This window comes from Mustela lutreola, chromosome 13 (assembly GCF_030435805.1).
Source record: "Mustela lutreola isolate mMusLut2 chromosome 13, mMusLut2.pri, whole genome shotgun sequence".
In the NCBI taxonomy this organism is placed as follows: Eukaryota; Metazoa; Chordata; class Mammalia; order Carnivora; family Mustelidae; genus Mustela; species Mustela lutreola.
Window position 1 is genome coordinate 74,029,024 of NC_081302.1, and position 14,150 is coordinate 74,043,173.

General features: G+C 38.1%; 1 protein-coding gene and 1 long non-coding RNA gene across 7 annotated transcripts in view; one reads left to right on the plus strand and one right to left on the minus strand.

Annotated features, from left to right (window-relative positions):
- The window catches only part of USPL1 (ubiquitin specific peptidase like 1), a 33,994-nt gene extending 20,124 nt beyond the window's left edge, over positions 1-13,870 (minus strand). For 2 of the 5 annotated variants that reach the window (XM_059144733.1, XM_059144731.1), the window contains exons 1-4: positions 13,653-13,860; positions 10,421-10,586; positions 9,773-9,901; positions 2,396-3,032 (exon numbers count right to left, since the gene is read on the minus strand). In XM_059144733.1, coding sequence (XP_059000716.1) covers positions 2,396-3,032; positions 9,773-9,901; positions 10,421-10,519 — 865 coding nt within the window. In that variant the 5' untranslated portion in view covers positions 10,520-10,586; positions 13,653-13,860. Of the gene's footprint in view, positions 1-2,395; positions 3,033-9,772; positions 9,902-10,420; positions 10,587-13,652 lie in introns of all 5 variants that reach the window. The other 3 variants (XM_059144732.1, XM_059144734.1, XM_059144735.1) reach the window with 3 other exon arrangements.
- LOC131814078 (uncharacterized) overlaps positions 13,852-14,150 on the plus strand; it is a 126,818-nt gene continuing 126,519 nt past the window's right edge. The window contains exon 1 of one of the 2 annotated variants that reach the window (XR_009347118.1): positions 13,852-13,998. This is a non-coding gene — a long non-coding RNA (uncharacterized LOC131814078). Of the gene's footprint in view, positions 14,064-14,150 lie in introns of both variants that reach the window. The other variant, XR_009347117.1, reaches the window with a different exon arrangement.

A 14,150-nucleotide genomic window follows, 5' to 3' on the forward strand; every position in this document is an offset into this window, starting at 1 on the left:
ATAAAGGTGAGGATTCTTATACTACCAGACAGCAATAACCCTGGTAATTAAAATAGTGTGGTGCTGACACAGAGACAGATAAAGTGACCAAAAAAACAAAACTCAGAGTTAAAGAACAGCTGCACACATATATGGAAGACTATGTAACAAAGGTGGCCTGACAGATCAGTTGAAGAAAATGTGGAGTTAGGAGCTAGGAAAAACTGGCTAGGTAATGGGGGAAAAAGGGGATGATTATCACACACAAAAATTAACTTGGGCTGAATTAAAATTCGTGTCAGCAACAAATCTTTTTGAGTTTTCAGTGAAAATATGAATTCTGATCTTGGAAAAGGAAAGATTACTTTTAAATGTTAGAAGTATTACTAGCTACAAAAGGAAAGATTAGCAATTTCTGTACATCAAAAGTTATCTTTAAAAAAGTAAATACACAATGGGCGCCTGGGTGGCTCAGTGGGTTAAGCCGCTGCCTTCGGCTCAGGTCATGATCTCAGGGTCCTGGGATCGAGTCCCGCATCGGGCTCTCTGCTCAGCGGGGAGCCTGCTTCCTCCTCTCTCTCTCTCTGCCTGCCTCTCTGCCTACTTGTGATCTCTCTCTGTCAAATAAATAAATAAAAATCTTTAAAAAAAAAAAAAAAGTAAATACACAAGATACAATTTAGCAACACACGTGACATAAAGATAGCAACAAAGACAAAGAAGCTCAAATAAGGTAAGACACCAACAGACATTTCACAAAAGAGAAAACATGATCAATTCATGTTTGAAGAGCTGTCCAACCTCTTTAAAATTTGAGAAAGGCAGAGAGGTGGGTGGGGGACAGGTTAAATAGGTGAGGAGACTAGGGAGTACACTTGTGAGGAGTAGCAGGTGCTGTATGAACTGCTGAATCACTATACTGTATACACCTGAACCTATTGTTAACTCTGTGTTAAATGAATTAATATAAAAACAAAATAAGGTAAAATAAAATAAAATAAAATTTGGGAAAGGCAAATCAAGACCATAAACCATTTTACATCATTCAAAAAGCAAAATTGTCCAAGTGTGAAAATAACCAAGGGAGAATATATCAGGAAGATCTCTCACATATTGTTAATTGGAGTAGTGATGGTATCTTGTAAATCTGAACTTAGAGCCTATGATTTACGATATATTTATCTGAGAGAGGGCGAGCAGCGCACACGCACGTAAATGGAGGGGGCGGGTGGGAGAGAAAAATCTCAAGCAGACTCTGTGCTGAATGTGGACCCTGACACAAAGCTTCACTCTATGACCCTGAGACGACAACCTGCGCCAAAATCAAGTTCAACGCTTAACTGACTGAGCCACCCAGATGCCCCAGAATCTATTATTTGATTCCATTTCTATGGTATACCCAAGAGAAACTCTTAATTTGAGCCCAGGAATAGTCACACTACACTATTTATAATGGCAAAAACCAACTCAATGATAGGTAAATAAAAATACTGATACATTTACAAAATGGACATCTTTAGCAATGAAAAATAATGAACCACCAATACAAGCAGCTTCATAGATCAATTTTTATAAAAAGAAAATAGAACGGGGCACCTCGATGGCTCAGTCAGTTAAGCAGCGACCTTCAGCTCAGGTTCATGATCATGTAGGTCCTTAAGCCCTATGTCAGGCTCAGGGAGTTTGCTTCTCCCTTTCCCTCTGCTATTCCCCCTGCTTAGTCTCTCTAATAAATAAATAAATCTTAAAAAAAAAAAAAAAAAAAAAAAAAGGAACGAAGAAAAGGTCCCAGAAGACATTCTGTACAATATCCTTTTTACTAAGTTCAAAACAAACTAAAGTAGGATTATATTGTTTAGTAATACATATGCAAAACAAACAATTTCAAAAAAGAAGAAATGATAAAACACATTTCAGGTTAATAATTACCTTTGGCAGGAGAGATGGGAGATGGGATGGGGAGGAACACATAAGCAGATTAAGTTATTGGAAATATTTTAATTATTTTGGGTTGGGAGGTGGATTCATAGGTATCCCATTTTCTTTTTCTTTTTTGGTATCCCATTTTCTAAGAAAAAAATTATATATATCCCTCATTGTGAATCAAGATTTTTGGGAAGTTGCAGTATAATGAGTTATTTGTGTCTATATATTTTCCACATGTTATGAGACAAAACTGTTCAACTTTTTTTTTAAGATTTTACTTACTTGTCAGAGAGAGCATGCACACACAGGCACGCGGAGTGGCAAGCAAAGGGAGAAGCAGTCTCACTGCTGAGCAAGGAGCATGATGCGGGCCTCAATTCCAGGACCCACGGATCAAGAACTGAGCCAGCAGACACTTAACCAACTGAGCCACCCCAGCATGCCTAAACATTAACTTCTTTATAAGTAAGAGAAATAAATTATTACCAACCTTTAATTCCATCCAACTGATTGGTGTGCAGAAGTTTATTGGCTTGATCATACTTCATAAACAACTGCCAGAACACAGAGTTCGCATTAGAGCATAGGCCAGTCACAGTATTTTTTAACCCTTCCAAGTGCACCAATGCTGACAGAATACAATCTAACCAACAGAGAGCATTAGCATTTTTCCACTGGACACATAAAGACTGGCAAAGTGATGTACATTTGCTCTCCAAGGCCATTTCCAGTTCAGATGCGCATCCTTCATTCTGAGGAGAAATCCCTCCAGTTTCAGAAACATCAACTGTAGCAGGATATTCTTCAGCAGCCATGTCAATACCAGCCTCCAAAATCTCATTCTGTTCAAAGGAATCAGCTGTCCTAACTGGGTTCGGTAGACCACTGTGTGGTAAATCAGGTAAGTGAGACGGGGTTTCATCGTATGCTTCTCCATCATGTTTGCTGTTCAAAACTTGTTCACTAACAACATGATTTTTAGTCTTTTTGGTATTTGCTAAAGGAGGTGAATTTTGACAGTTGGTTTCCAAGAACTTCCTTTTTTGAGGCTTATTTGTAGTATGACAATCTTCCAAATCAGGAGAAATTAAGTTACTAAGTGATTTAGAGCCCAAAGGATAGATGCACTAGGAAGAAAAAAGAAAATGATAAAAACTACAAAATATTCAAATAAAGCTCAAGTTTTATATTACAATTTCTATGTCATGAAAAATACATAAAAAATTTTAGCATCAGTACAACTGTACCGATCTAAATTTAAAGGAACTAGAAATAAACCACTATTAAATCAAAATTTTGGCCCCCCCAAAGTATAATTTTCCCCAGTTAATTTGAACAATCGAGGGTTTAATCAGATCCACACTAGAGGTAGCTGACAAGAAAAACATACATTCTTCTGTTTTAATAAAAACCTAATGTTGAGTGAGTTAACAAATTTCAACAATTTAAAGAAACATTCTATTATAAGTGTTATTCGTTTGGGGACCGGTATACTGTATAACATTAAAAAACCAGAAAAGTATTTTCATTTTCGGTGTGAAGCATTTTCAAATAAAAAAAATATGCATTAGTAATTTGTGTTTAATTTTAAAACTGAGTATTAACCTGAGAGCACATAAGTGTTACCAATTTTATATCCTTACTGGATCTAAGAGTCAAACTGGCTGAATTTTAACAACTTCATCAAATCTTATTATGTATTAAAACAACTTCAGCCAAATATCACAAGTGTACACAAATGACCAAAATAATCAGTTTTCCCCAAGTTTGAAACATAGGAAAATATTTTAAAAAACAAATCTAATATACTATGTGTCCTCATTTAAAATAAATGCCTACTTCTACACAAACATGGTAACTGCTACTTTGATGGCCTCTTATGAACTAAAGTACTACCCCTCCTGCTACTCATGTCCTGGTAGTGTCAGTCCTGTGCTGCACCACTCTTGGCTTAGCCACGGAACCAGCTATGATGAGATGCTCACAAGCACAATGCATGTGGAATCCTGATAAGCACAGGCGCATTAGGCTAGTTTTTTGGAGCCTTCCTTCTGGAACACTCCTTGAAGGTCCCATCCATTATACTGTGAGGAGCCCAATCAGCCTCACGGAGAGACCCTCATGGAAAAGAACTGAGATCCTGGCCGACTGCCTGAGCAGAGTTCCCAGTTTGTAGCTAGCACCAACTGCCAGCTATGCGGACATTTTGGGCTTCCTGGCTGACAGCAGGTGAGGTATAAGAACTACCTGCACAACCCACAGAATCATGAGGAATACTAAGTCAAGCCATTAAGCTTTTTTTAGTCACTAGGTTGTAAGCAACAGATACTGAAATGCACTAAGTCCTCTTTACAAGTACAGCTTCTTCTATACAAATGAACACTATGCTTGTAATATTGTACTTATGATATTCTTTAGTTTAATAGATAGTTCTGGATTCTTCTCTTACCAACTAGGAATGCACTCACCAATTAACAACTTGACCCTCAACTTTATACCCTGAGATTATTTCCTAAATCCTACCGATGTCAGAAAACAGAGGACACTTTAAAACAGCAATAATTTTGTATTCATAGTCATAGACAGGTATATACTCCAAAAATATGAAAGCATGACCTCAAAGAGATATTTGCACACCCGTATCCACTGCAACATAATTCACAACACCCCAGAGGTGAAAGCAACCTGAATATCCATGAATGGACGAATGGATAAAGAAAATATGGTATATACATACAATGAAATATTATTCAGCTTTAAAAAGTAGGAAATCTGTTCACTGGCTACAACATGTATAAATATTGAGGACATTATACTAAATAAAATAGGTTAGTCACAAAAAGGAAATATGGTATGACTCTACTTATATGAGGTACCTAGAGTAGTCAAATTCATAGAGACCAAAAGTAGAATGGTGGTTCCAAAGCATGGGCGAAGGGGGAAAACAGCTGTTATTCCGTGGGTACAAAATTTGAGTTTTTCATGATGAAAAGTTCAAGAGGTCTGTTGCATAATAATGTGAATACACCTAACACACCGAACTGTACTTACAAATGATTAACATGGTGAATGTCATGCCTTTTTTTTTTTTACAATTAAAAACTTTTTAAAAAACAGAAACATAAAAAAGCTTTACTGATCTCAGAGTCAAGATCATGATGCGCATATCCTACCAGCGCCCCTACTTAATTAAAATCAATAAACAATAATGGGCCCTGGAGCTGCAAAATTTAGTGGTCTAGATGGTTTTCTCCTACATTATTTGCAAATGTCTGAACCAACCTTTCTATCGATAATTTGTGCTCCAGTCATAGGGCCAGTTTACAGGACGGTTTGTCCTTGTCCCATTTTATCCCTCTTATAACTCAGTGCTTTCAGATTTTTATCTCTTCATACCTCGACTTTAGTTTCCACTTTATATTTATAATGAACATGCCATTTCTGTTACTTGAAGTTTAGCTTATCTTTAAAAAAAGGAAAATCATAAATGATACTACATAGAGTATTAATTTTTCCATCTAGCCCAACCATGCAAGAGCATTTAAAATCTTAGGCTGAAAAAATTTAATGCTCCCTCTTTCACTGATTTTTTTGAGCAGCTTAAATACATTCCTGTTTTCCTAAAAAAGCAGAAAAAGGAAAACACTGCACATTACCTTGTATTTGGAAAATTATCTATAAGGTATGCCAAAAACAAACTATAAAAATACTTACAAAAAATAAATAGTTGACATTCATTTTATAAATGAAGAAAACGAGGAAAATGAATGTTTTCTCTGACGACTTAACTAAAGACTTAAGAGCCTTATAAATTTCATGCTTAAAAAAAAAAAACCTAAGTAAATGTTCCAATAAAAGACAATGGAATACTCAAGAAAAAAAAAAAGAGAGAGAGAGATAAAACTCCCTACAGTTTGAAAAAACTTGAATTTCAATTTATTAATTTGGAAGCAGAATTTGAATCTTAGTGCTTTTTTCAAATCAAGAAACTTCTGATTATGAAGTAATTATGTGATTCTTTGCAATTTGGCAAGTGAAAGCAGAATGTTCAGTAGACTTAAAATTTTATAATAAAAATATTAACAAATTAACAAACTGATTCAAAGGTCTTAAAGACCAGGGATCAGCAAACTTTACCTGTAAAAGGCCAGATAAGTGGGCTAGTCCAGGTCTCTGTTGTAACTACTTAAGTCTGCCACTATAATACAAAAGCAGTCACTGACAATGCAAAAATGATTATGTATGGCTACATTCTAATAACACTTTTTTTGGATACTGAAATTTGAAATTCATGTAATTTTAATATATTACAAAATAGCATTCTTTTCATTTTTGCCTAGTAATTTAAAATTTTAACTAACAGGGTGCCTGGCTCAGTCATCAAGCTTCTGTCTTCAGCTCAGGTCATAATCCCAGGGTGCTGAAATCCAGCCACACATCAGGCTCTCTGCTCAGCAGGAGGCCTGCTTCTTCCTCTCCCACTTCCCCCAGCTTGTGCTCCCTCTCTTGCTGTCTCTGTCAAATAAATAAAATCTTTAAAAATAAATAATCAAATAAAAACATAACTATTGTTCTCGGGCTGAGTGTCAGAGTTTGCTGACTCCTGGTGTAAACCAATCTACTTCATAAAATACATGGGGCTCTTACTGAATAGAACACTTCCTAAAAATTAGATAAAAAATTACAGTACTTTTTTTTTAATCTGCAAGCATATACTTAAAATTCTTGGTTATTTATTTTTTTCCTCATCACTTTAAAAAAAAATGCTTCCAAAACTAAAAATGCAAATAATACCTCTAACTTTAATAGCTAAAAGCTAATGTCCTAAGGACAGAGACTTCTTTATTATGGCAGTCCATGGTGAAAAAACTCTACTGAAATACTATACATTGCTTGGAAGAGGGGAAAGTATAATGTGCTTTTTTTTTCTAGAAAGATTTCTCTTTCCTATGGTTACCATTCTACAACTTTGGTCTGAGCTAATGAGTAAACACCCTATACAGTCCGCTGTTAGGATAAGCTGTTAAAACATCCTAACATCAAGCCCTCTCACTGTTGGAGAGAGCCCACTGCCTGCTTCAAGGGTAACTCTTCAGCAATTCTGTGACACTTTCTCCCTCTCCACTGGATATAATCAGCGTACAAACATGCTGTTATTTTTTCCAACTTAAAAATTTCCTCCTCCAGGTACCACCTCACATCTGTATCTGTCAGTTCTTCCTCTCTAATTTTCTGTAACTCACTCCAACTAAGCTTTCCTTTATCACTAACACTTTAGCCAAAATATTCTCATCAAGGTTCTCAACGACACTCACAACACTCTTCCCAGTGGTGAACTGAGTCGTCATTCTCCTTGAGCTGAAAGTAAATAATTTGACTTACAGAACAAAATACTCTTCCCTTTCTGGGTATATTCCTACCTCACTGTCCAATTCTTCTTTTACTCCTTTCCTGGTTCCACTTCATCTCCCCAATCTCTTAATGAAGGAGTGTAACAGGGCTTGGTCCTTGGATTGCCACCAATACTTTTAGATAAACTTATCCCCTTTCATGGTTCAATTATCTACATGCTGATGACTCCCAAATTACCTCTCTCTAACCTCACTCTCTACCTAATACCAGACACATAGATCCAACCACTTATTCCATATACCCTCAAGTACCAGATGGCTGTCTCAAGCTTGACTGGTCCTGGCCTATCTTCCCCCCAAATCTTCCTCTTCCCAAAGTCTTTCTCATCTTAGTAAAAGGCAACGCCACTCTTCCAATTATGCAAGCCAAAAATCTGGAAATCATTCTTGATTCCCTGCTCTCCTACTTTGCATCCCAATCTTTCAGCAAATCCTCTTTGGTTCTACTTCCAAATTACATAGATAATTCAACCACATCTTATCACCTTAGCCACTATTTGCTCCCCAAGGAATATTCTAAGTGTCTTTCAACTAGTCAGCCTACTTCAGGTCCTGCCCATCATATATATTTTCAAGAGAGAAGCCACAGTGAACCTTTTAACATTTAAATCAGAATATGAATCTCCCTGCTATGGCTCTTCATTTCAGCCACAGTAAAAGCCAATGACTTTACAATAGCCTCTTAAACTCTACTTGGTCCAGACCCCTCCCCCATTATTTTTCTAACCCATCTTCTATTACTCCGCTTTACTTAACTCAGATCCAGCTCTGCTAGTTTCCTTGCAGTAGAACAAACACGCACAGAACCTTTACTGGCTCAGGGCCTTGTACCTGCTACTCTCCCTGTCTGGAATGCTTGTCTATCTGAAATTCAAATGGCTTGTTTTTCATCTCTTTCAGGTTTCTGTTCAAATGTCACTTTCTCAATTAAGAGATCCCCTTCACCATTCCATTTAAAACTGCTAACTACCCACTCCCTAACACTCCAGTCCCTGGGCTTTATTTTTCATTACCTCATACACAAAAAAATGTAACTTCCTTACTGATTTTTCCTCCCTCTAGAACACACCCATCTTTAAAAAAAAAAAAAAAAAAAGATTTTATTTATTTATTTGGCAGAGAGAGAGAAAGCACACATACAAGCACAAATACAAGCAGGAAGGAGTGGCAGGCAGAGCGAAAGGGAGAAGCAGGCTCCCGACTGAGCAGAGAGGTGGACCTGGAACTCCATCTCAGGACCATGCCTAAGCCTAATGCACATACTTAACTAACTGAGCCACCCAGGTGTTCCCATAACCACCTTCTTGAGGATAAGGTATTTTTTGCTTTATACATCCTAGCCTTTGGAACATTGCCAACATGGTGACACTCAAAAAAAAAAAAAAATTTATTGAACAAATTCAAAAAGAAACTTATTTCTATTTGCAGGAAGCCTGGGATTTTCTTCAAGTTACACTCAGGATAAGTATTTATCACTATCAGTGTTCATTTAGTTTAGTATTTTGCAAACCAGGCCAATCATCAGACTCATCCCTAAGAGTTACAAGACTATATAATTCTGGGTTAAGTCTACTGAACTGGCATCTGAGGGTGATACCCAAACATATTTTAAAATTACTCCACGTGATTCTGATGAACTGCGAGTTTACTTGGAATGAAACATACCTGAAATTACAAGACTATATTCCAATTACAGTTCTGCAAAATTTAGGAAGATCTTATGATCCTCAACTCTGATTTCTTATTCATAATGGAAATATCTACTTCGCAAAGTTTTGAGAACTAAACATACATATAAAAGTTTCATAAACTGTCAAATAAAATAAAATGGGGAGTACTATGAAGTTTAATGAGCTCCTATATAAAAGTTGTGCCACTGTGGGTGCCTGGGTGGCTCCGTCAGTTAAGTGACTTCAGGTTAGGTCATAATGTTGGGTTCCTGGAATCTGAGCCCCAAGTAGGGACTCCCTGATCAGCAGGGGGTCCACTCCCCCCCCACCAACTTGTGCTCTCTCTTGCACATGCATACTCTCTCTCACTCTCAAAATTTTTTTTATAATTTGTAGCACTGGATACACTGGATATTTACATTCTTAAGTATATAATATTTGGAGATTAATAACTTTTCCAGTAAGTTCCAAAGTTTATAAATCAAAGTGATGAGAGGATAACCACTAAATACCAACAACTAACAAGGACCCCAACAAGGTTAAAAAAAATCCATCTTGAAATGTATTTTCTCTTCTCACAAGTCTAATAAAAACAAGTATCTTCATGCAATAATTCAGGGAAAATAACAAAATACTTAGAACTGCATACTAGACAGATCTAGACACTCTGGTTATCTATGTATTGAAAATGTACAAACTAAAAAATACACAGTGAGTACAAATTTAAACACTGAAGAAAAAAGCAAAAAGCTAAAACCTTAATACTATCTAAGATGAATACTTTACCTGCAGATCCTCACACAAAAAGATAGATTCTTGGAAACTAATTCGGTAAGTCTTTAAGGCTTTTAACTTTCCCTTCTCTCTACAAGCAGGGCAATACCCATCTGACGGGACTTTAGCTGAATCATAATTCTAAAAAAGAAATAAAGTAAATTAAAATATAGACATTCCTAGGTTGTATCAAATTACAAAAAGTTATATGGAAAAGTAACCCAGAAAAAAAATACAATTTTCACCTGCAAGTGTCCTGGCTAGATATTTTAAACATGGCAAATAAAAGAAATGCATATATGCTTTAAATACAACTATTATTCCAAAAAGAATATATTACAGTTTTAAATATTAACTTTTACATTTAAAAAATAGCATCAGTTTTATTTGCAAGGAAAAAAGTAATGTCAGCTGCCAGGGAAAAATATATGTTTCATATTTTCAGAGAATAAACCACAAGGTCTGTTTTATTTCTACTTTCACATATCAATAAAACACAGAGAGATAAATACATTAAAATAATCTTTCGCCATTGCTATAAGATTTCCGTGGAAGATATAGTTTTTTAAAAGTTAATTGGTAAAATTAAAACCGAATTTCAGTCTCAAAAAAGGAGGAAAAAACCAACTTTGCACTGAGGCAAAAAATAAGTTCACTAACTTTTCCCAAATACCCCACCATGTGGAGTGAAGATATCCCTATATCAGTCCCTGGTCCAATCACTGGCAAACCATTTCCAATCTTCGGGGAATCCATCATTCCGAGTCATTGGCTAATTTATGTCACTTGAAACATGTCAATATCACTAAGGATTTTTCAATGAACCCTGGAAAAAAAAAAGTCAATAGACAATTAAATAAAAGTCCTATTTACTTAGCAAAAGAGCTATGCTATCTTATAAGATGCATATATATTAAGTATGTTTTGAAACTGTATGTCCCAAAATAAACATATTCTAAAATTTTAAGCTTGAAGCAAAAACAAATTACCTATATTTACTTATAATCCTAGTAAATTTGTTGGAAGAGGGCAAATTGGCAACAGGACCAAGTTTGACTCATTCATAAGCAAATTAATTAAAACTTGTTATAGAAATAAGCTATTATTTAAATAACAAATTATACTGACCAGAGTTTAAAAACCTAGGTTTTTAGGGTCTATGCATAATCTGAAACAAGCATGTCAGCATCATTCTAAGAATACATTGTACAGACGCCAGATCTATTATGCCATCGCTTGACAGTGACAAAAGAACCCAATACATTTTTTACTGCTTGACCACCAAGGCCATCAAGAGAATTATGCTATTTTTTAAAAATTCCCAACAATATGCTGCTATTTTATAATACACTATATCACACAAAAATATAAACACTATCATAGTACAAATTACACATGTAACAAGCTTGTTTTGAGTTTAAGTCCATAGAACAGAATCATATTCAGTAAAGTCAAAATTATAACTCTGGAGCTCAGTACAAGGGAAAATTAATTATTAAGAGTAGTTTAGATATGGATTTAAAATACAGGGAAACCAGATACAAAAGACCTTAAAGCAGAGTAAATCACCACTTAGTAGGGATGCTGTAAAATAACTTGAAGCAAAAGTCTTTCCCGAATCTATGAATCTCTAGGACAACCACCTCCTGGGAAACTGTGGCTTACAGGTTCACTTTAAAAACCAATTATGCTATTCCATTCTAGATGTATAAACTTTACACATCTTTTAACCCATGAAATAATTTCAAAAATAAAAATGCTTCTAAGAAAAGTGTAAGTGAATCTCAAAGTCCTGAAGAATTATTGCTAAGGCAGGATTTCTGAACTACAGACATTTTGGACCGGACAATTCGTTTTGAGGACTTCTTGCACACTGTAGGATGTTTAGCAGCATCGCTGACTACTACCTACTAGACAGTGAGTGAGTACCAAGGGCACAACCCAGCCGTGAGAACCAAAAGTCTCCAGACATTGCCAAGTGACCAGGGGAAGCAAAACAGCCTCACTGAGAACCACTGCTTTTTGCCTTTTTTTTGACAAAAATAAGCCTGATAAGTTTTCCTTCTTCAGCTCCTCAAAGACAACACCGAATTTCTTATTTTGGACTGGCTCTATGTATAATATACTTACAAAAGAGAACTACACAGGAAAGAGTCAAACTGCTTATGGTTCCAGAGTAGCTAAAAGCATGGGCTTTACAACTGCACATGTGGGTTCAGACATTTTTAACACTGCTTTGTACTAAGAATTAAATACAACAATACATGTAAAATGCTTAGCACCTGAGCAGACAGTAAATTTTAACTACTACTCATTCAGTGCTAATTTTATACTTCACTCTATGTACACAATAGGCTGCACATCTTGTATTACTCTGCAGTATTCTCAAAAGAAAAACTGGTGCCCTATATAACCTGAGTAAGATGTTTTTGATGACAATTTCCATCCGCGGGGGGGTGGGGGGGGTGGGGTGGGGGGGGGGAATCTAAAAAACTTTCTTGGCCTGGTTTTTTTTTTTTTTTCTCTTTCTATTATGTAAGTAAAACATAAGCCTTCAAATCTGCCCCTGATCCTGATCCCAGCAGCCAACATTTCAGTGGGAAAAGCAGATAGGTTGGTGATGGAAATTCAAATATGCAAAACCCCACAAAAGAAAATTCATTAAAAAAAAATACCAGAGGGGAGCTATCCAGGTCTTTCAAAAAACAATTAACTTTGTTTTCTATACAAACCCTGGGGTGATTCTTACAATTTGCCTTCAACGCTCATCTTCATTGTTCTCCCTACCCACAGAACCTGCTCCTTTTTATTGTATCTGACCTATATTTTGGTGTCTTCATCTTTCCAAACACACACCCAAGAAAATTTGAGTGGTCCTCGAAATTTTCCCTTCCCACTTCTTCATGCAGTAAAAGTCACCAAATTCTGTGGACAGTTCTTTGGAAGCCTCAAATCCCCACCTCTCCATCCCATCTCAATTCTGTAACACTGCCGAAGTGACGCTTGTCCAACATGAGTTTTAAGCTGAGACAGCTCAGCCTTAAAATCACCTGTTTACTCTAACCGGATTACAGGAAAGTCCCAACACCTCAGTACGGACCTGAAAGTAGTGTATGACCTGAAGCTCACTATTCTTGAGACCAACCTGGCTTTCCAATCGTACCCTCCTCTACTCCACTTCACCCTCAGCACCTTTCTTCTGACGCCCTCTTTTCAGTACTTCTGGGAGTCACTGATACTCCCGGACCCCGAATGTGATTTACTTAGCCCCACACGAACGCAGTTACAGCACAATGAATGTGTAAAGGTTGCCCTGGGAATGACGAAAAATACGCAGTTAAGCTTGTTTCACAGTCCCGCATGCACGGTGGGGAAACCCACAGAACCAGCAGCTCCGAGAAGAGCCTTAAACCCATTTTGAGTTTGCCCTCCAAGACCAAGGGGGCTCAGCACATGAATTACCAAAGGTACGACCAGAGCGAACTTAAAGCCGAGGAATGGGGCGGCTTTGGGTGCCCGGCTCTGCCTGGTTCCAAACCCAGCCCTCCAGAATCACAGACGCACAGGACCAAGACATCTCAGGTTGAAAACCCGAGGTGCTGCAGGACTCCGTTAACCCTCTCCACCTCCGAGCTCTTTAGAAGAGCGAAAAACAAACGACTCTGGTTTCTCTTCAGTATTTACCTCTCTGAACCAAAACGAATCAGTAACCCTATCTCCACACCTCAATCACCAAGCCTCCCGCCCGAGCCCAGTCCCAGCCCCCCTTCCTCTCCCAGCACAGTCCACCTTTCTGCGCACCGACTATCCCAACAGCAGTGTCTTTTCCCCCAGCGCAGTCCGCCTTCCCGATTTCAGGAGCCAGAGAAAACGACACTCTCTTCTCCCTTACCTGCCGCGTGCACTCCCCTTGCTCGCACCGGGTCGCTCCGAACTCCTGTTCCAGATTGGGTCCACACACCACCGTGCAACGTTCAACCCACGTTCCCCTCGACCCGCTCCTCCCCCACCGGCCTCTCCGCTGGAAAAGCAGCTTCCGGTTTGGGTCCGCAGCAAAAGAGTTCCCCTTCCTGCTCCGCGCGGAGCCTGAAAGTACGTCAACGTGGTGGGGAAGGCGAGAACCAGAGCACTTCCGGACGGCCTCTGCAGAGGCGTGGCTGTCCGCCCGGAGTCGCAGCCGCAGTTTCAGCAGCGGCGACGGCTAGGGGCGGGGCCGGTGGCTGCCGAGCCCGGCATCTGTGAGTGGCTGGGTTTGGGGAGGCGACGTTTCTGGAAGCTGCTGGAAAGCGCTCGAGTGGCGGAGGTGACGCCGACGGGCAGGGGGTGGGGCGTGATTAAACTAGTGCGCGTCCGGCAGCGGAGGGATTAGGCTGAGGGAAGAGACTGGCTT